This window comes from Pseudoliparis swirei, chromosome 23 (assembly GCF_029220125.1).
Source record: "Pseudoliparis swirei isolate HS2019 ecotype Mariana Trench chromosome 23, NWPU_hadal_v1, whole genome shotgun sequence".
In the NCBI taxonomy this organism is placed as follows: domain Eukaryota; kingdom Metazoa; phylum Chordata; class Actinopteri; order Perciformes; family Liparidae; genus Pseudoliparis; species Pseudoliparis swirei.
Genome location: NC_079410.1, coordinates 11,091,560 through 11,113,912, shown reverse-complemented (window position 1 = coordinate 11,113,912; position 22,353 = coordinate 11,091,560). Strand labels below are relative to the sequence as shown.

Here is a 22,353-nt window from a genome sequence, read left to right as displayed (position 1 = left end):
GTGACTTTAGGATAAATGTGTAAAGGGATATTTTGATTTTCACAATTTACTGTTAAATGCATTAATACTAAATTCAATCAGTATTTTAAAGATTCTGATTTATTTGAATGTACTTTGTTTTCATACATCTCAATATAGTATAATGTATTGTTTGTAATAATAGAAAAACAAGTTCTATTTTATTTTAACAAACACATGACCAGCTTCTCTGACTCAGCACCATCTGCAGGCGGGGATGGTGAGAGTTGTGTTCAGCAATTCATTTGATGAGTACATTACATTTAACCACAACCACAGTGCATCACACCTCTGTTTGTTTTTACTCTAACAACACACTAGAACCAAAGGATTTATTGTAATAGTAATGAATGAAGAACAATTGTTATTGAACAAATGGTCAAGAGGATATTCAGCATTAAAATAGATATTTAAATGTTCAAATATAAAAACTGATATAAATAAAAAAACAGGGCAAGTAGTTTCATTTTAAGGGGAACGAGTCCTCGAATGAAAGATGCTCCGTCGTATTACCGACATGTTGTGAGAGGCCGTTCGATTAAAAGGCAGAGCGTTCAGTGCAGTGAGCTCTTCAGGTCACTCCGGACGCGTCGCTGTGGTCTCGGTGGTCAGAGCGCTGATGTGCTGGAGTAGCTGGTCGCAGAGCAGAGGACTCCGGTGGTGGTCTCTCACGGCCTCCGCCTCCCTCCTCAGAAGTGCCGGGTGGACCGAGCTGCCTTTCTTCAGAACCTCTGGACACACAAAGAGATAAAAAAAGATTCAGGAGAGGAGGTGGCACTCGGCATATGAAATGAGAGACACTCAAATAGAAGCAGAAATACTCAAAGTTCTGCATAAATATTCTTCATAAAAACAGTATCCAAAGATTTGGCATTAAAAGCACACAATAAAAAGTTATTGATCTTCTCATCTTACTCCCCAGAGGAAAGTCGATAATCTCATTGCCCAAACCATTCCTTTTATTGTACTTGTTTAGGGGAGACTTAAATCCAGTTTGGAAGCTTGTGACCTTCAGATCACATAGGTTGATGGTTAATCATTCTGATGCCTTCTTTTCTTCTTCTTCCATGTTGCTTTTGACAATCAATCAGGTCAATAATCAAACATGAAACATGCACCTGGAGGGAGGAAGAGTTTCTCTAGAACTCAAATGCTCAGGAAAAAAAAAAAAGACTTTAAGTCACATCCGGGCGGATCAACCCTCAGTTTACTGTAGATCTAGAATGAAGTTTTAGTTTCTAACATGTTAAGATAGATAATCTCTTGATTTTCTGTAACAGCCGAGTCAAAAAGCAGTCGTGACGCCAGACGATGGCAGTGATGAACTACAATACGTGAACTCTGCGCCTCACACACACTTTACATGCAGGTGTCCCTTCCTTCCACTGAGAGGCGATACACCTCTGTTCAAATAGTTTTCCTCCTACTGTTCCCACCCCGTGTGCTGATTTTCAGAAGTATATCGAATTACTTGAATTGCTGTCAATGGGTAAATGCTTCGGCAACCACAATGCAAAAGTGCTGCTCCAGTGGCGACACGCCATCACGCTGGATGGTTTAGCTCATGTAAACTCATCATCCGATACCCGCCTTTGTTCTTCAAGGAGATGGAGGGGATTTTGAGCTTTTGTGTATACTGAACTCCGATGGGATAGAGGTGGGGTGTTGAGACTTTGAATGCGAGGAGAACAATGACTTGTGAGAATTGAGCTACACCCGTGCCAACAGCCTGCGTGATTGAGCAGGTAGCGGCCGTGCTGCCAGGGCGGTGGGATAATAAGGGTGGAGGACGAGAAGAGAGAGAAGGAGGGATGAGAGGGAGACAGGGGGGGGGGGGGGGTGCTGTCCATCGCGCTGTCAGGACACGCTGCACAAATCAAGCCACTTCACAGATATGCGTTTGAAATCCTAGAAGCACAAGAATGGGATCAACTATTATAAAAAAAACAAAAAAGAAACAAAGAAAGATAGGAGAGGAAGAAAGAGCGAGAAGAGGAACAAGAAAAGGAAAAAAAAGAAACGCTTCAAACAAAGTCACGCATGAGAGCGAGGAATGCCTCCACATTTGTGGCACAGGCGGTTACGACGAGTGCTGTCAGATACAGATGATCACTCAGCAAGGTGTGAGGTCATCTGTTTTCACAAAGAGAGCTGTCTAGGAATCTACTGGTCTCCATGGAGACCAACGTTTGAAGAACTGGGCGACACACAATGGCTATTATTTGTGTGTCATATGCATGACACGCTGAGACACACTAGAGCTGATAATAAGTTATTATGAACTTAACAACAGTTCGTCTGCTGACAGACAATTATGTTTACAGAATAAGAAATGACAATATTCTATGTTTTTGTCAGTCAACAAAGCGCCTCTCAACACGTCGACATCCTTTGCCGATATTTGAATAAAATGTGTGCCCACTGAAAAAGGAAATCTTCTAAAATAAAAGGGGTCACAAATAGTGTTTGATTAGTTCATAAAAAAAAGAATGAAAAAAAAAAGAAGCATATCTCTTAAAACAGCTGTTAGCAAATGTTACTCAAACAGGATGAAATGCATGCGCCGGGGGTCTCATGTGAGTTTAGTGCTCTGGTGAGTATTTACAGCAGCAGGTTGATGATGTGGGATCACATGAGGAGAAAGATACAGAGCTCGTGTTCATCATAACAAAGAAGCATCTCACCCTGTGCTAAAGTGTTTTGAGCTCTTCGGCTCAGAGGAACACGATCGATCAACGGCATCAGGCAAACAGACGAGACTGTTGTTTTCACAAGTGTCGTGGTTTTGCTCTGAAATATGACCAGACTTATCTTTTGCCTCGTATCAGTTTTGGCGAGTAACTTATTGCCAGATAATGAGTTGCGACAACAGAGAAAAGAAACAGATCCCTTTCATGTTTAAATGGAACATACAGAAGTGCAGTCTCGCCTTTCAATGCAAATCCTCAACTTACAGCACAAGACGCAAAACCACTGAACCACAGATGTGCAGCGTGTGGGCAAAGGTTCACGAGTTGTTCTACGTGTGTTATTCGGCCTTCTGCAGTCAAGGTTACAGACGCTTTGATAACCAATGGCGTCAACAAAAACGCTTATTGTCCTTGGAAGACTTTCAAAAGCCGTCTGGCAGTGCTAGAAATCACAGTATGAAAACTACTGCTGCACCTGGTGAGTGTGTGAATCCCCTCTCCACTCTTGTTCCCCTATCTTCTTTTGTGTGTGGCAGTGTGAAGATGAGAGATCCGTAGGGAGGCCTCTCTGTGCCGACTTCAGCGCTCACCTGCATCCTGTCGGACGTAATGACAGCTAGCGTCCACGAGAGTGGGCGGGAGTGAAAGTCCAGAGGAGCTGAGCCTTGGTTACACACTTCAGACTTTCCAGATACATCAATAAACACAGCCGTGAAGCTAAGGGCTCGTCTCAAAACACCAAGTATGAGGGGAGGAAGTTCGACAAAAAGATCAAAGACGGAGGGATTAAGTGGGATGGGTATGGGGACAGATTTTGGAAAGGTGGCGAGGGCAGGGAGGGGGAGGGGGGCGGGGGGGTCTCCATGTGGTTGCCATTAGCTGTCAGAGGGAGAGGCGGAGCTTGGAACACAGACAGCCCAGTCCACCCCAGGTGCGCTGGCAGAAGAGTTAATCAGACATTAGAGCCTCCATGGACCTGTGAAGTGTCTCTTTGAGGTGGGCGCTTATCCATCTGTGGATCTTGTGTTTCACTCGAGGGCCACGCCCCCATTCATTGAAATTCTTTGGCAGGAGGATTTGCTTGAGCTGCTCTTGGTGATAAATGATGTGAACAAGAAGGATGACAGATACAGGTGGAAGCTTCTGGCAGCGAGCCAGACAATAACCGAGTGTTTGATACTCCTAATTCCCCTCGTCCTGCTGGGAGGGTCTGGAACCCCGCAGGCAGGTCTGCAGAGCATCACGGCAAAACTATGCCTTCATCGTCACCTCAGCCATATGCCGTACACTGCATGCACACATGAGGATGTTTCAGAGATCATAAGCATCCCATAACGTTATCTTCACAACCCCTCCTCATTCTTACCACGCATATCAAGGACTGTCAACAGTTCACTAGAACAGTGTGCTACTCCGATCAAGAGTTGATGATTTTGATTAATAGTCAGGAATCATAAAGTCTTCATGGAAAAGCTACGATGCATTCCACACAGAGTCAATATTTCCTAAGATCCAGACGACTTATTCGTTTGTGCACACAGCATTATCGGGCCGTGTGCACGACCTCCTGTTAAACCCGTTAACACTGCATCCTCATCTCTGAGGTTGCAGGTTCAAAACCCGCCTTCCCATCTCACCGAGCACGTCGTCCTGGACCGAGACGTCAGGGTCATCCAGGTGCAGGAGGAGCTGCTGGAAGAGGAGCTGCAGATGAGCAGCACAGAGCTCAGGGTTGTAGTCTCCGGTCAGGCTGGACAGCCACAGCCCGAGGGCCTGCAGGGCGACGCCGCGCACCTCCTCACTGCTGTCGTCCAGCCGCTTCAGCAGCACTAAGGAGCGCACACACACACACACACACACACACACACACGGGAAGTAGATCAGAAATGAGACTTTATTAAACTATCTCACTGCTGTGTGGGTTAGCTACTTTCTTTTCCTCAAAAGCCACATTTCTGGCATCTAAAACAGTTATTTTAAATGCAAACAAACATTAGAAATGAAGTTAAATGTTCGTGTGATTTTACAGAATTCATCGTGTTTTGTCCATTTCGACAGACATTGTGTGCATTAATGTCCGTGTGTGCCACACCAACCAGGATAGATCTTGTTGAGGGCCTCTGGGTGCAGACTGGTTCCTATGAGCCGGAGAATGACAGTCAGGGAGCGACAGGCCAACAGTCGGCCCATCTGAGAGTCTTCTTCCAGGGCTGACAACACCGGGGGACACAGTTTCTCTTCCAGACACAGCAGCTGATCACAGAAAAGACAGAGCAGCATTCAAATATATGAAGTGTTGAACAAGTGCAATATCTCCCCATATGTGGAGACACAACACAATAAAACTCACTCAAGGAGAATTAAAGGATTAAAGTCAAATAAAGCAGATTACAAAACCATAATTTAGTGTAATCAAGTTACAATTTCCTTCATGTAGATTTCCATATGGACTGCAGTCAGGAACATTTATTGTAATTCCCAAAACCTTTTCTAAAATGTGTGCATCCATTTTATTGACACCTAAAGGGCGTCAATTAAACCAGAAAAGCCACGGCGGCTTGGTGGCGGTGGCGACGCGTCCCCAGTTAAACTCAAAGAACCGTTTCCACACTTTCCTTCAATGATTTAAATTGATTTGGTGCTTTTTTTTGTACCAAAGTGAAATATCACCTGACGCATGACCGATTCACATGAGGCTTAGCTTAAAGAGACGGGCACGGGGCCCAGCTTCAGAAGAACAGCGTGGCCCGATGTTTTCATCCCACCAACAGATGAGAAAGAGAGGAACAGAAACCACAAGCCAAGAGCTAATGGCTAAAACCTCTGTCACCCCGTCGGTTTGCTCTCGAAACACAGAAAGAAAGGGAGCGAGGGAAGAGGGAGGGAATGGAGAGAAAGAACAGGAACATTTGGCAGAGAGGAGATCCGGCATTACATCAGTGACAATCTGAGGAGGCCAAGTGTAATTGGAGCGTGTTATCAGAGGGAGGAGAGAGGAAACAATATCCTTCTGAATGAAAGGCGGTTTGATGTTCCCCGTGGAAACAACACACAGCCTTCTGTTGTCACACACAGCTGGACATGCGGTCCATTTCAGCTATACAGTCACGCTCATTATGAACCCAAACTTGGAAGGCAACACGTCCTTGTTTGGCCAACACTCTTCCAGGTTTCTTTAAATACTTGTGAGGACATTTGGATGCCATTAGATATTAAAACGCCCACATTGTCCCCCAGCTGTTTGCGTTGCCTTGTAGTTGAAGACGGGTGAATAGAATAAGCGTGTGATCCGGTTTAAACTGGTCACTCTCCATACAGCGATATGTGTGTGTGTGTGTGTGTGTGTGAGCACAAACACTGTAATTGGGCACATGCTCGGACAGGCAGGTGCAAGGGCATGTCCCGGTGGCAGCTCCGACCTACAACAAGGGCCCAGAACAGGGGAAGCACTGTTCCTGAGGGACAAAGGGATGTGAACCCGCTTGGCCCCACGCACACCTGCTACCTGCCGCGGCCAACTCTCTCAGCCGAGCGGAGAAAGATGGCGGATATATTTTCCAAAATGACCAAGTGGGATCATCTATCATGTTGTGAAATGGACTAAACAGAGAATTTGAAGTAAATGTCATCTCCTCGTGGATTAGAAGAATGCACGAGCACATCTTTTCCTTTACAGCCGAGTGAACACATCGTGTTTCTGCAGATTGCATCAGGAGGACGCTCGACTGGTGACCTTTTATATCCCTGGTGCTCTCTTCCAATGCTTATCGGTCCTTTTGCACAGGTGGAAATAGATGTAAAGCCCTGTGTGTCACATGTGCACGGCCCCGACAGCATTCATGTGTCTGTGTGTACCTGTCCTGGTGTGGTGGCCCCTCCATGCAGCAGGGCCAGCAGACAGCTGAGCGCCGCGGTGCGGACGGCAGCAGCGATGCGACCTGCGCGCCACACCAGGTTAGGGAGCAAGACGTCACTCAGGAACTTCTCAGACTCATCGCGGAAATGCCTGGAAGGAGGCAGAGAGCACAAATAGTGAAGAAGCAAACATACGAGTGTCCTCCTTTCCCGTCTCCCTCTCTTTTTCAGGCCGACCCTCTGACATCCTGTCGCTCACTGCCACGATGTGCATTGCCCACCAGCTCTCGCTGAGTCCTCGAGCATCCGACTGTTCGGCTGGTGTCGTGAACAAACTCGTCACGACATTAATTTGTAAAAATGTGCTGTAATGTTTTGTGCCAGCAGGGGGAGACTGTGTGCCAATAATACAGCCAGAACGGTGGCTTGTTCAGGCTCTTCATCTCTACAGGTGTTGAAAGCTCTTCATCAATGAACTGTGGTGTTTGCCGTCCCGGCTCCTCATTGGTGGAACGAGCTTCCCACTGACACCAGGACAGCGGAAAGTCGCCACATCTTCGACCGGAAAGTAAAAACACATCTTATATAAATATATCTTGAATAAATACAGATGAGCACTTCAGTAGCACTTGAATTAATTACTTATGGTATTTTTGTAGTTTGGCTTTCTTGTAGAAATGTTACTTTCTTGATTCTTGTTGTTCTGAGTTTGTTTTCTTGGTTGAATGATCTTATTGTCAGTCACTTTGGATAAAAGAGTCAGCTCCATGAGATGTAATGTAATGAATGACGGCTTGGATTTATCTTGTATGTCTGTGCGCGCACACGCCATATGTCATTAAGAGGACATGATAAAGTTAAAAAAAGAACGTATTCAATTAATTAAATTATCAGATTTCAGAAGTAATTTTAGGATCTCATCGTGCACTTTTTATACAAATGCCTGTTATCCAAATAACTGATTTAAACTAAATTCCTTATTTAAGTGTTGTACGTGTATACATCATTTGGTCTCCTATAGTGCAGTGGGACCGAGTTATTGAAGAACAACACGCACTCGTGTCTCCCTCGTAAGTGGCCGAGGATATTTGCATGCAACTTTCAGGGGAAGGAGGGTGAACTTTATTTTCTCACACATCGCCTTCTACTTAAATTTCACATCCAGCTTTGTAATCACAGCACTCAATTCCAGATGAAACAAAGACGTTATGTGTGTGTGGATGTTGATGAAAGAAACGTACGTGTACACACGCCTACTTTCCCTTTCTGCTTGCTTTGCTTTGTACTGGAGCTGTCATTATGTCATTTTGGTTGGAGAACAGAGAAAAGAGTTTTCTGTATGACTATCATTGCCCTCTTGATGACATATAGCACACTCGTGTGTGTGTGTGTGTGTGTGTGCGTGCGTGCTACAATCTGCTGAGCAGGCTATAAAATCATGAATGGAGGGACAAGATTAGTATGAATGGAAATATTATGTCAGACTGCACCGCACAGCCCCTATATAGCGAGTCAAGCATTTGTTTGAAAGCTTTTGAAGCTGGAACATGATTTCTCTCTTCCGATGGTCCTTTGATGACCGCAGGTACAGCGGAGGAAGGAGAAAGGAGGTGAGCGGTGCAGGTGGCCACGCTGGGAGTGGCGAAGAGACAGAGGCTCCTTTTGTCTCAAATTCACTTTATGGAAACAATAATATGATTAAGCCTGAACGCAAAGTTCCAATTTCAACGTTTTTGGCAAAGGTGGCAGAATGTTTTGGCTTCAGAACACTTCCTGTTGTCTGTACACATTTTTCACTGACAAGCCTATTATTGTGTATCATCTTCTTTACACTGCTGCCAGGCTCCTGCCAAAGGCTAACCCTCACATTAACCAATAGAAACACCTACAACCCTATGGACCGCTTGGCTGCATCTAGGGTTAGGGGAATTTACACCCAGCACAGATGTCTCCATGGCAACCCCATGGAGGAGGTGTGTCTTTCTGATGGACAGCAGCAGCTGCCATGCTCGCTGGGACCCGGTGAGGGCCTCAGGTTTAATGCATTCCCTCAGATTAGAGCTCCGAGCCAGGCCTGGAAGCAGGAACAGCTGAGGGCTCGGAGGAAACCACGCAGGGCGAGAGTGGAAGCAGAGCGGCAGAGAGGAAAAACCCACAAACGGGAGCTTCTCTCTGGGTGCCAGACATCCCTCCTATTGGTTTTCCTTCATCAGTCAACCACTCAAAGGTGTTACTAAATCACGGAGGAGAGATGTTGTGTTCTTTAGGCATACTGGGAAGTGTTCTTGAGGCATACTGGGGAGTGACCAACTCAATTAAGATAGTTGTAATGAGGTTTATAATGTGTTATGCATGATGAACATGTATAACCAGATCATCATCATCTGCCTGAATGTAGTACAAAAGGAGCTGATGGGGTTATTACATTGTTACGTTTCTTGTGGGTGTGTTTCTAATTATGATCCCAAGTGGGTGCGGTACTAATGTTAGTGTGAGGTGTATTCTAAAAATATGAGCTGAGCTAATAACGATGACTTGGAAAACTCAGACTCGACAAACACAAAACAACTAAAGCCCAATGTAACATCCTGCACTGATGAAGTGGCAGAAAAACTAACCGGCAATTAAGTTGTTATGGGTGTTTTTGGTTGTGTGTGTGTGTGTGAGGGGAGATGTTATTGTTAGCACAGTATGTGTGCAAGTGCTCCACTCACCCCTTGGAATCTAGTGTGTTGGTTGAATCCAGTAGCAATTTAGCAAGCATCGCGAAGATGCTCATCCTCATCTCGGGGTCTCTGTCCGGTTGAAGGCAGCTGAACAGCAGGGGCATCAACGGGCTCACAAACTCCCCAATCACTGGACCTAGGACACACATGGTTTGGATTTGACATTTATGTTCCTTTAATTAGAGTTTACAGTAAATCACACACACAACCATATATGTATGTATGTATGTATATATTGTGATGTCATAAGAGGAATGGTGATTAATGGGAGGTACATTCCTTCCCGGTGGTTGCAGCAGGGACTACAACCAGCATGACATCCAGTGTAAAAAAACTACAATTCCCACTCAGCAGTGCAGGCGGGCCAAGGCTGTTGCACAGCTGAAAGGGATGAGCCTGTGGAGCTGGTGTGAGGGTGAAGACAGGAGAGGAGCTCAGGAGAGTTCTGATATCATGTTAAAGACAATGAACCAGGAGAAGACTGAAGCACTGACGTTTGTTTTGTACAACGACTTTTGTTGGCGTTAAGTTTACCTTTTTGTTAAGAAGAATCTAATTACAAAAACTTTGAGTTAAAGAATCCCTCGCCTGTCATCTTGATTTGTGTACCCACGCCTCACGATCCCGTCCTCTCAAGACATCACAATATATATATATATACACACACACAGCAAATATAGAGAGATGAACGTGAAACAAAGGTCACAATCCTCAATTGAACCAGGATTGTTGTAGTTAAATGACGTCTTAACCATTGGATGCCACTATTGCAATATGATAATGTTAACATGTAACCTAGTTTGTTCAACGCTATATTCAGTGTCACCTCAGCAGTGCTTGAACCTGGATTCTATTTAAGTCTTCCTTTCCACCTAAGTATAAATAACTTCATTCATTTTCAGTTCAACCACGAAATACAACGCCTGTCGTTAAAAACTCTCGCGTTTCCCTTTCATTCACACATTCTGTTCATTATTTTGTGTCCAGTCTCGAGGTCAACTGTCAAACGCTCAACAGGAAAAGGCTCACAAAGACTCAAGACTTTTTATGTTCAGTACAGACAAGAAGGCTTGTTATTGAGACCTCGATGGGCCGGCGAGACAGTGACACAGTGGTTTATGGAAGTGACACATAGACGGGTCTTTGTGTGACATACACAAATGCTCCATAACAGGAAAAATAAGATCCTCACAGTGCAAATATTCCAAGTCATAATCATGACCACCCACCGGCTGACTGCATGTTTACAGAGGTATATATAGTAATCTGGGTGTAAGACGTGATAACGGTGTCCATGCCCTGTTTGGACTCCGACTTGTTCATAAATGAGAGGAGTCAGAGGAAATCCTGAGACTGCTCAAGGGTAGCAACCAACCTTAGAAAGAGGTATGGGAAATTGTATCCGATGTGAATGTGTGAGTCGAAGTGTGTGTCATTTAACGAGAGGCGTGAGAGAAGAGGTCGCCACACACCATCTACGAGTATGTCAAGGCAGCATTAGGACATTTCACCACACTCGAGACACACACAGACAAACGCATATCAGTGCTGCTAAGAGAGACTGTCAACATGTATCCTGTCCTTGAGCAAGGCACTAAAACCCAAGCAGAGAGAGAGAGAGAGAGAAAGAGAGTCAGTTTACACACAATGGACCAGACATGTTTACACCATCTGAAGGACAAAGATTGTGAGAAGGATATGAGAGGGCAATAATTATCCTGTCTCCACATACACAGATGGAGTGTGAGGAGCTGATGAGCAAGCAAAATGACAAATTCTCAGTTGTCAAATTAACTACCGACAATTGTTCATCGGAGGGCTGTTTTCCCCGAATCATGTGCACATCAAACAAAGCAGCCACACGCTGTCTGTCGGGACGGCCGTAATAAAGTCCTTGGGTCATGTTAATGGACCAAAGATCAGTAGACATGAACCAAGGGAAGCTTAGAGCATCACACACACACACACACACACACACACACAAGCACGCCTTGATCCAGGGTAAGGTCAAGAGCAGGCGGCTGTGGTTGCCGTTTGATGTAGTGACCTGCATGGGGATCACTGAGTGGATTTACAATGGACTGGTCAGTTAGCCGTGGGACTGTGTGTGAGACCCTGTGTGTGTGGGAGGGATTAGAGGGGTACACAGCTGCCCAGTCAGTTAGAAAGAAAGAGGAAGGGGGGAGGAAGCGATGAAGATGAAAGTGTGGTACGGGGAGGTGCTGATGATGGAGGATTATGTGGTAAAGAGGGAGGTAATGTGAAGTCTAAGCACCAAAGACAGGGTCAAAGCCACACACACACACACACGTCAGAAACCTTTGCTCACGACAACTTTTTTAAATCTGTGCAATGAAAACCCTGTTGTTGGATTTTGTATCTATCTGTGTGGGTTTGGTTGATTCATGAGCCTCTTTGCTTGGGTAACAGAAAAGAAAAAAAAAATCTTCTCGTGTGTCTTTGACTGATGGTCATTGATGGGCAACATCTTGTAAAACCACAATGGAGCAGCACACATCCACTTGAGCGTCAAGCAATAAATCATACTAATATCTGTATGATGTATTGCTTCACGCCCCAATGGCTGGATGGACCTTAAACACTGCATCATTTGACAGCCCTCACATCCATTAAGTGGCGCTGACAATTGCTCCAACCGCCATCGACACATGCGTGTCAAACATGTGATGCGTACACAGCTCATTGGCAGTGTGGGACGATATGAAAATACGGTTGAGGCTTTTTGCTTCGTCTATGAGTGCCGGTACTCGAAAATGATCCATCTGGACACAACGATTTCAAGAAACTGTCTGGATCCTTTGTACAAGAGCGAATATGTAATCCTGCTTTGACAGCTGCCTCCATGATGGATCATGTATGAACAGGAAAACAGCTTGACGCTTAAAATATGATGTAACGCGTGTCTGAACAAGTTAAGGAAAGAATGGCTTCACAAACTGCACTATGCAGTAATCTTTAATAAAACATGATCTAGATTAAATAGTCTCACCAACGTGTTGAGGGGAAATGGACCCAAAGAGCTGCAGGTTCAGGCTGACGACTGACAGTGATTTCCACATTATTAACAGATCATTTGACAGACCAAATTCTCAAAACATCACTGTGTATCTTTGACCGTCATCGTGTGCAAACTTCAGCACCTGCTGTAGAATTTGGCGATGTCTTGTGCACAGTCAGGCTTCCCGTCTCACCCGATTGTATGACGATGATATGCAGTTGAAGTCTCTGTGGGGAGTAACTGGACCAGGTGTTGACGGAGCCAGATAGCCACTCCAACAGCTGGGCCATATGTCGTCTATAGAGTTCCACCGCTGAGTCCAGGCCCTGCACCTTACTCAAGAGCTGCACACTCTCCACGGCCTGCAGGAGAGAGGGTCAGGCGGAGCAACATCACCACGACATTTGTTCTATTTTTTTAAAGTCGCATTCGTTACATAAAATCCTATGACAAAGAGACGGAGAAGATTGGGAAGGAAACAAGGCGATATGAGGAGTTGAGGAAGAAAACGATAACAGAGCAGGGGGTATTGTGTCTAAGTTCAACAATTACAGACAGTTTTTTTTGTCATTTCAGGAATTCTTCGGGTCACAGGAGGCACAAAACTATCAAGTGAAGCCATGGGAAGAACAACACCGCAGACACGACAAGGTCTGACACAAAAGCACACACAAACCCAGACAGATACACAGGATGCCACAAAAGGCACAGGAACCGACACACACACACACACACACACACCAATAAAACTGAGCTAGGAGGAAAAGGCGGGAGTGAAAGATAGGAGAGTAAATAATTCGCTAACTCTTCAGGGCAGGGGAAGTGACCTTTGGGGCTTCATAGTCCCCTTCATGGTCCCTCAGGGATCGACAGGGACGGAGACAACATCCGAGTCACAGATCGGCCTCTTCAGAAGAGAGCGAGACATGAGCCGTCCGCTGATGGGAAAGACGTGCCCCGTTTTCTGGGAAAACAAGTTCCGCTTTCCCTCTGGGTCCGGGAATACCCAAGGTCATTCTCACCCTCCCTCTCTTTTTGCTTTATCCATTCCTTCTCATCTCTTGTCTAACACCGCTCCCTGTCTAAACACACACACACTCACACTGATGCAGACGGACGTAAACACACACACACTCACACTGGTGGCCCATGTGGTGTCTGGTAGGCACCGCTGCCAATCCCTTCCCGCTCTCCTCTCCCTGTCATTAGCCTCCTCTGGCGACGATGCGCTGGCCTCAGATACCGCTGGCTTCCCTTGTCACTGTTCCCGTTTGTCCCTTTGCGTTTACCGGCCGGCCACAACATGGAAGCGTACTCGCGTCTGGCTTGGCCGCTGTGGCCTGAGGAGGCGTTATGGAGCCACAAATGGGACTGGGCCGATGACACACACCTGCTCAGGAACACAACTCACCTCTCCCTCCATCTGTTTTTTTTCATCTATTTCTGTCTGTCTTTTTCTCTACCTTTCACCCGCCTCCTTTCACCCAGGACTGGATTTAAAGTTCCACTCCAAAGGTGCAATTTCAGCCCCCCTGACTAAGTGGGTAATCACACAGTTGGCCGTGCCCACTTTGAACTCATAAAAATGCTGACATTCCTCAAATAGCTCGGTTGCTTCATAAAACTTCCTTACCTTTCTCGTAAAAAAGGATGGAAAACTAATGGAGGGGTAAAAAAAAAAGTGCCATTTGAAAGTATAATTAACAAAGAAGAATACGAAAAGAAGAATGACTTAGGTGAGGCGATATGCTGTTCGCCCAAAGAACAAAGGGATGGCTGAAGAGAAGGAGTACCTGAGATCACATCGTCCAACTGCGGGGTTGCGTTTGCTCACCTTCTCGCTGAGACGTGGCTCAGTGGAGAAACTCTGGATCGTGACCAACACCTGCAGCAGCTGCAGGCTGACTGATCCGTGGTCGGATTCACACTGACGCAGCAGCACGTCCACGCAGCTCAACAACTGATCCAAATACGCGACCTGGGAAAGAGGGATGTATATTATGAGATCGCCTCGTTTGGCTTTTAAACGGATGTGAGGAGTATTTGCCGTGAACTTTCAGCCCGTCCATCAATGAACCCCGATGCACTTCAATCCTCTCAAACTGCTTTTTCCAAGAGTGAGAACTTTCCATCTCCAGACACGTGTGTGTGTGTGTGTGTGAGATTGCTGTCACTTGTCAGCCAGTGTTGTGCTGAGCTCATGTTTAGACAAAGACCTGCGGCTCCGACTAATTTCTATGCCATCACCGGGATCACGGCCTCTTTTCCTGTTTTCTCGCAGCCTGTCATGAGGGCTGGATGAGAGGGGAGGGTGAGGGTTTCAGGGGGATATGGAAGGTAAGGGGAGTGTGTGCGAGTGTGTGTGTTTTTTTTGTATATGGAGAACTGAGGACCGGTTGAGCGCCCTCCAGGCATTTACTCTGGTCTAGTGATGAGGAGTTGGGTGGCAAAGGGGGGAACTGAAGTGTGTGTGAAGAAGAAATACCCAAACTCCACATCACGCTCCATCGCTCAGAACACACACCCCGACAAATACCAGGGCGCTATCACCAGGGGGCACACCGTCTTTCCCCCAAATTTGAGTAGCTATTGTACGGCACAGCTTGGCATAAAAGTTGAGGGAAAACAAACTTTGAGCCAAGAAAAGATGTGCGTTAAAAAAAAAAAAGGCCGGACTTTTGAGGAGGAAAGAGAACTAAGGGACTTCCAGTCTGCAAGGCAAATGTTTTCATTTTGCAATAGAGCCTTGAGCACACATTGGAAAAAGCTCGTTGTGCGTATCTTAAGTCCAGGGTGTCAGTTAGGTGTGCAAACACATTTTACTGAGGCTAAACTAAACTTCCATCCTGTTTGAATGTGTTCACGCAGTCATTGATGGGGAAGCCCCTGCCTCTGGCCGAGCAATTCACTGGCACATAAACACTCGAGGAGTTCCAGGGGAGGCAGTCGTGGAAATAACGTGCAGACAGTGGCAGACACACACATCAGTGTACACATACACCCATATTATACATGTGCAGAAAACAACCATTAGGGCTGACTGGCCCGAGAGAGAGAGAGAGAGAGAGAGAAAGAGAAAGAGTGGAAAAAGTGGTGCGGTGTAATGATAAGGTGGACACCTGGAGCCAGGCACCTGGTTTCATTGGCCTGGGCACGCTCCAGGGGCCTCGTTACGCAGTGTGGAAGCATCTGTCCACCACTGGATGCATTAATGACACACACACACACACACTCACTTTAGGGAGCCATACCAGAAGTTGGATTCCTATCCAGTGGGGAGCCCACCCCCCACAGACACTGATGTTGCTACGGCAACAGGAAAACAAACACTGGCGACGCATGGGATGCCGACCCCTTGTCGTCAGGTGAAGTTTGCTCCGCTGCCTTTCTTTCCCTCATCTGTCGGCCAGTGGAGAAGGGAGCAGTATGCAGCTGTCATCCACGACACGGGGCAGGCGAGCAGCAAACACACTGATGTATGGCACTGTGTGTCTGTTCAGCAGAATGCTGATAGTTGTGACACCAGTGCAGACGCTTCTCTCTGCACACATACAGAGCCTTATTATAGGCTGCTGTAGGTCAGGCACTTTGAAGTTGTAAATATGCAGATGATCCAGTGTTAGAACCCTTCTTTACGCTGTTCTTCCTCTCTCTTGGCACTATCTTCACCAATTTACTCCAGCCCTGCAGATAGTGCGACGCCCCCGTCTCCATGGCAAACCACAACACAGCGGCACTCGGCTGTGCAAGTCGTGTGTGATGGTGGGGATTTGTTCATCCTCTGTGGAATACCCCTACAGAGGGTACCTCGGAACATCAACCACTGACTCGCTTTTCATTTCGCCCTCAATCAGCTTCAATTCATGACCAATACTTTTCACCGAGCATCCGTCATTCATTTTTGTAAGCCGTCTTGTTCTCCTTCCGAAATAAAGAAAATAAAACGGGGACTTGAAAGAGACCCCGAGGTTAAGTCACACAGAGGTATCGTGTATCAGTTTCAAATCTTCGCCTTGTTCCCCAACATGGAGCCCAGCAGTTTACCCTGCCTCGTTTCACTTTCAAGATTATTCATATTATCTCATTTTTGTCCCAAGTAAAACATCATTTTCTATTCCTCTCTGCCGTTGATTCAAGTGGCTAGTTCTAGAGATTCCTCATACAACATTTAAAAAAGAATATGTATTCCTTGTTTGTGTGTATACAGGTAACTGAACCATTAATAAATATAACTAAATCATGAAAGAATATAAGGGCTAAAACAACAGCTAGTTAAAGAGGCAGAGGGATGCAGGTGCTCCCGCCTCCAGTGGTGTTATTTACAGCGACACGGTGATCTGGCTCTGCTCCCTGCTATGAACTCTGCCTGTTGTCAAAGAATGTTGCAGGTGCTTTGTCTGGGTTCGCTCTTGAATCCCAACGCTTCATGCTTCACCGTCACGAACAGAGACCGACAGGAGGACAGAGGGAGATAGATGGTGAATCAGAGAGAGGGGCAGCAGTGGTCTGCCTCCATCTGTGTAAAAACGTGTGACCGTCCCGTCCTGTTCGCTTTCTCTCTGGTTGACCCCGCCGGATAGCACCGAGGGAGGACAGAAGGGGGTCAACTTCCCTGCCATTTGTCACCGGCCTTGACCAGGCAGGCTTTGGAATTTCAGGGATTCTTTTAATGCTATGGATGAACCAGAGTCAGTGTGGAGGCCTTGGGCTTGGCTATAAAAGAAAACAAAGGCTATGCCCTGCCTTGTCTGCTCAGAGGGGTCAGAGCAGCTTCGCAGGGGTCACGTGAAATTAGTCGATTTTTGTTATCATTATCCCAGGGAGGAAATTCTTGCAGGCCTCACTGGGAGGGGGGTCGTGGGTAAAGGTGAGTCAGTAGTGCGGCAGGATCAGAAAATAACTTCTGCCAGACAACTGTTATTTTGATTCTGGAAGGGAAACATGGTTAGCGCAAGAGAAAAGGAAGCGGGGAAGAGTCTGCTGCGGACATGATGAGATGTTTCCACTGGCAGACCGTGCAATGTTTTAAAAAACATTTTTAAATCAGTGCTGCTATGTATTAAAAAAAGAAAAAGGAGAAGAAAAAAAGATATGCGAGCAGAGTCATTTTCATCAGAGACATGTAATATGAGATTAGAAAAACACCATGTGGCCGGACTGTCACTTTAAACGGGTCAGCATTTAGTAAATTGCTCAACAGTGGACCCACTGAACTCCCCATGTACAGTAGTGCTATCTATCTATCTATCCAATGGAAATCTATTTCTAGAAAGGGTAAGTGGGACAAGAAATATACAGTATGATGGCTGCACTGTCAAAAGTAAGTGTGAAGGTACACTGGGAGAGAAGAAAAATGACCTTCTGTGACACTGCCAAGATCCCCTAACAAGACTGGCAAAGAAAAAACAGCTGATGCTCAAGACATGTTGCTCAGTTACCAACAGCAAAGAGGAGTTATTCTCAGGTAAATATCCACAACCAACCCCTCGGCTGACCTCTTGATATTGCTGGCAGACGTCGGGGTGGGACAGTGTGTCTGCAATCTTTTCGAGATGTGGTTGAAGGAGGGTTGGAGAGCAGCCTCCCAGCACCGCAGCCAGCACCATGAGGGGGGTCCAGGGGTGAGAGGAAGAGTAGGGGGATGCCACATGATCCAGAAGCAGCTTGAGGAAGACGACAGGAGGGACAAAGGTCCCCAACAGTTTAGCAGCTGCCAGGCACTAGATGTTGGTACAGAGGGAGAGAGATGGGGAGGGGGGGGGGGGGTAGAGAGACACATCGGCATGAGGGAGTGTAAAGGAGGATGAGATTCACGGGAAGTCCATCTTTACTCTGCCACACATCAAAGATCTACAGAATCCTCCGATGTGAACCGGTGCATCCCAAGTCCTTAAGCCCCGCCCAGTGTCGAGCTCAACAGATGTGTCCTGAAATCATTCTGTGTGGCAATAACTGATCACAAAACAAGTACATGGGTCTGTGCAGGTCTGGGATTACGAAATACCACACATGATCCCCAAAAAAAAGGAACTAGAGTGTGAAGAATAACATTCTGCTGATCAGATGACGAGCTCTCTGGGACTCACGTTGCTGACCACGTCCCTCTCTGCGTCCATGCAGGCAGTATAGAGGGTGGCCAGGAGAGGCTGCAGGTGCTGGGTGCTGTGGTCCTCGGCGTGAAGCAGCAGCACTGAGAGCAGTTGAGAGATCCTGACCCGTGTGGGCACCAGCCAGTCGGTGATGTCGTGGGTAATGGCCGGCAGCAGCCGACCCAGGTTTCTGAGCACAAGCTCCCTGCAGCCCAGCCCTGGACGCTCCACTGGAGGAGAAAACAAAGAACATTCACCTTTTCATACCCACTCTTCTAATGTAGAAATCAGTCTGTGAAGAGGTCATTTTCTCTCAGCCTGCCTACATCTCCTTCAGTGAGTGAGACACACACACACACACACACACACACACACACAAACAAACACACACCTTTTCAAATCTAAAGAGACGTAATAAATGGCATATATGGAACAATACATCACAAATTCACAGGTTTTCAAATATATGCCGTCTCCAACTTAAAATTAAACCGATAACTATTTACGATTAACATTTCCCCACAAGGGACGTGTCAGAGCAAGTTAAAGACATTCTCAAATAGCGCTCTAAATTGAAAATACAACAACCCTCGCTCTCCTTTCTCCCTCTCTTTCTCTCTCGCTCGCCCCACCTAATTCTTCTTCTCCTAACGGCACACTAATGAGAGAGGAAGAGAGGACTAAAGGAAGACGGATATAAATCAGATAAACACACGAGGACAAGACAAAACAAGCCCTTTTCTGGTTGTCTCTCCCCATCTGACAGTGACCTCTTCACACTGGGAGGCACGGCAGATTTATGACGGCAAGACAGAGAAAGACAAAGAGGAAGAGAGTGCCTCTTCCTTTCCTGTCCCCAGGCGGAGCACGTCCTCATCCAGTGTCACATGTGTCACAGAGCATGTGTCACAGAGCTTAAACCAAGATGCAAAGCCACGGTACTGTATGCCATGACATGCACACACTGTAGGCAAGCCATGGGGACCCTCAGGTTCACACTCATCCCGGCCCCGAGGCAGATAATTATCTCTCCAAACCAGTGCCGGCAACATTATTTTCACGGTATGTTATAAATTCGGACAGCGGTAATAAAGAGAGATGATTTAAAGCAGCAAAGTGTGTAGAGATTACTTTAACCTTCCAAATGTACTATTGGATTTGATTGTAGTATGCATGCTGACACCAGAGAAGCCAATGCACCAGTAAGAAACGTTGCCCTTCTGTAACACTGGATTATAGACACCATTTCTGAGGGTTCACCTAAATCAGACCTTTAATAAGATAAGACAGACACATAATAAAGGATGTATGAAAGTCAGAGTTGATAGCTGGAGCTTACACTGGATCCCAAGGATTTCCCTGCAAAGTCCATTTCACTTAGAAAACATCAGGTCTGTCTCCAGACAACCAAGCCCTTCAATCCCCGAGTGCCAACACACAGTTTCTTCTGTTCTGCTTTGTTGAAAGATAGTAACAAAGATGCTTATGATAGCTTTGGGTGGGCAGCAGTAATAGTATCTCTCAATGCTCCCGCCCAATCCTGTTCTCACTAAGCTTGACTACAGGGATGCATGCGCGTTTCATAGCTGCAGATGTTGTTCCTCAACAGCCAGTCGCAAAGCCCCTCTGCTTCAATCTTGAAACACGCCTTGGATAAAACCAAACAATGACTCAAAAAGTTATTTTCTTTAAACTTATGCATCTTATGATCAGTTATATGCAAAGTAAAAAGGACAATGAAGATGATTGATGCCAGAAACTCCCACAATATGTTAATAAGACTTTTCTTTGCAATTAGCTGATAGTGGGAGGACCGGAGAACCATGCCGACAGTGACTGACCTCCTGGTGGGTAGAAGGGAGGTGGGGACAGGAGAAAGTCCATCTTATCCTTGATATCATCCTCATTCTCTTTCTCCCACTGGGCTCCTACCTGCCTCCATAAATCAGCTGATAGAAGTCTGCAGGAAACAAATTGTCCCAACCATCAAAGTTGTCACCGTCTGTTGTCAATATGATGCACTGTGTTCTACATACATGTTGAGATATTTTTGTGACATTTACTTTTAATATTAAAATCATCTGTGAGGTATTTTATAAAACATAAGTTTACAAACCAGAAGAACAGATAGGATATAACAGATTGTGTCACATTGTATTAAAAAGCAAAGAATAAAATATCACAATGCCCACTTTCACCTTATTTCTGGGATCTCGTCATCGATACCGCTCAGCATGAGTGGGATGAGCTTGTGGAAATAAGAGTATCGGTCTCTCAGGTTTAGGAGCCAATCACCAACAACAGCCGTCACAGCTCTCCTTACCTGGTAAGAAAGAGAATCAGAGAAAGCAGAATTGAGCAAACAACTTATTTAGCAGTACATCTAACGGCACACAATAGCACTTCTAACATTGATGAGTTGTTTTAAACATTAAACCTGCGGCGAGTCGTCAAACAGTCTCTGTGCCAGGTGAGACAGCACGTCGTCCACGTTTTTTCCAGTGCCGTGCTGAATGACAGCCCCGGTGGCTTCAATGGCAGACACTCGTACCCGGGAGTGCTGATGAGAAATCGTCTGCATCAGAGGCTTAACAAGACTCTCAGCCTGCATGTGAAAGTGCTCTAAAGAGAAAGAGAGGACATTAATTAATACCACAACATTCAATTCAGTTACTATCCTGCTGGCTGGTACATTGATTTGATCTCAATATCAGGATACACATGTCCATCTTAGCTGTAGCGAGACATAACTATTTCTTAAACTCATGAATTACTGAAATAAATCTCATCTTTTCAGGCATCTACAAATAATTCAGCTGAAATAAGGGAACACAACATGGTTGACTTGTCATATGCCAAAGACATTTAGAACTGGCAGCAGTGGGTCAAACTCGGGTTGATTGTTGACACAGGTTGGCAACCGCTGCACTAAATTATTAATAACAAATAAGGAATTTAAAGATTAATCAATAATACTATTTGCAGCCCAAGTGATGGAAGTCAAGTAACTGTAATGAAATCACTGTTTCACTCACTAACACTTACGCAATACCTCGAAACCATGGCAACAGACCATCAACACTAACCTGGCACACACTTTGCAAAGTTTGTGGTGCAATTGCAGCTTTCCCTTCGGGCATCGGGGAAAGGGTCGACGATGGTCCTCTGCAGTATGTTGATCACGTCGGTGAGATACGGCGCTAAATGCTTCCCGCACACCTCCACCGTCAGCGTCAACATCTCCACGGCCGACAGCCGGAGCTCCTCCGCCGGCTCCAGGAACTCCTTCTCCCCGAGCCTCTGAGCCAGACAGGGCATGAGATACGGCAACGACTCTTCCGGGTTTGGGACACAACGAATAAACTCTGTTAACATCGCTATCGCGGTTTCTCTGCATCTTTCCATCGGGTCTGACAGACATTTGAGGAGAGGCTTGAGGAGGGCAGAGAAAAGCTCTTGCAAAACGCTGCTCGAATGTCCTTTTTCGACAGTCTCCTTCTTGATTAGCTCAAGAGCCCTCTTTCTTGTCGCCTTGTTGTCCTCGTTTAGACAGTTTAAATGTCTAGCGAGTCCCCTCAAAACTTCAGAAGCAGCATGTTCGTCTCCAGCCGCCATCGCCGCCATCTTGACTGTCGTTATGACAACTCGCAGCAACACGACACAACAAACGGCTGCTTTACGACAGCTTCCGATTCAAAAGCTCAAACTTTATTAGCATTCACAACCTATTTCTCTCGCGTCGAGTTCTCTCTGCGCTCCCATTTTTTGACACCACTGAACAGGTGGTGTCACAACTTTAAACATAGGACATTTTTGTTTGGCATAAAATCCCTTTATAATGACAATAATTCAGATTTAAAACAATCAGATAAACATGCTACTGTACGCAACACATACACGATTGGATAAGTATTATAATAAGATATGTAAGGAAACACACGTAGTCTCCTTGGCAT

General features: G+C 45.9%; 1 protein-coding gene across 1 annotated transcript; it reads right to left on the bottom strand.

Annotated features, from left to right (window-relative positions):
• Nucleotides 1-76: 76 nt before the first annotated feature.
• LOC130188723 (dynein axonemal assembly factor 5) lies at nucleotides 77-22,021 on the bottom strand. The gene is made up of 13 exons (XM_056407192.1): nucleotides 21,484-22,021; nucleotides 20,835-21,019; nucleotides 20,596-20,720; nucleotides 20,239-20,357; nucleotides 18,395-18,627; nucleotides 17,804-18,028; nucleotides 14,143-14,286; nucleotides 12,502-12,670; nucleotides 9,278-9,425; nucleotides 6,564-6,714; nucleotides 4,805-4,961; nucleotides 4,346-4,537; nucleotides 77-749 (listed from the first exon to the last, which is right to left on the bottom strand). The coding sequence occupies exons 1-13, from the start codon at nucleotides 22,019-22,021 to the stop codon at nucleotides 595-597; spliced, it is 2,541 nt and encodes an 846-aa protein (XP_056263167.1). The 3' UTR covers nucleotides 77-594.
• Between the last annotated feature and the right edge of the window lie 332 nt (nucleotides 22,022-22,353).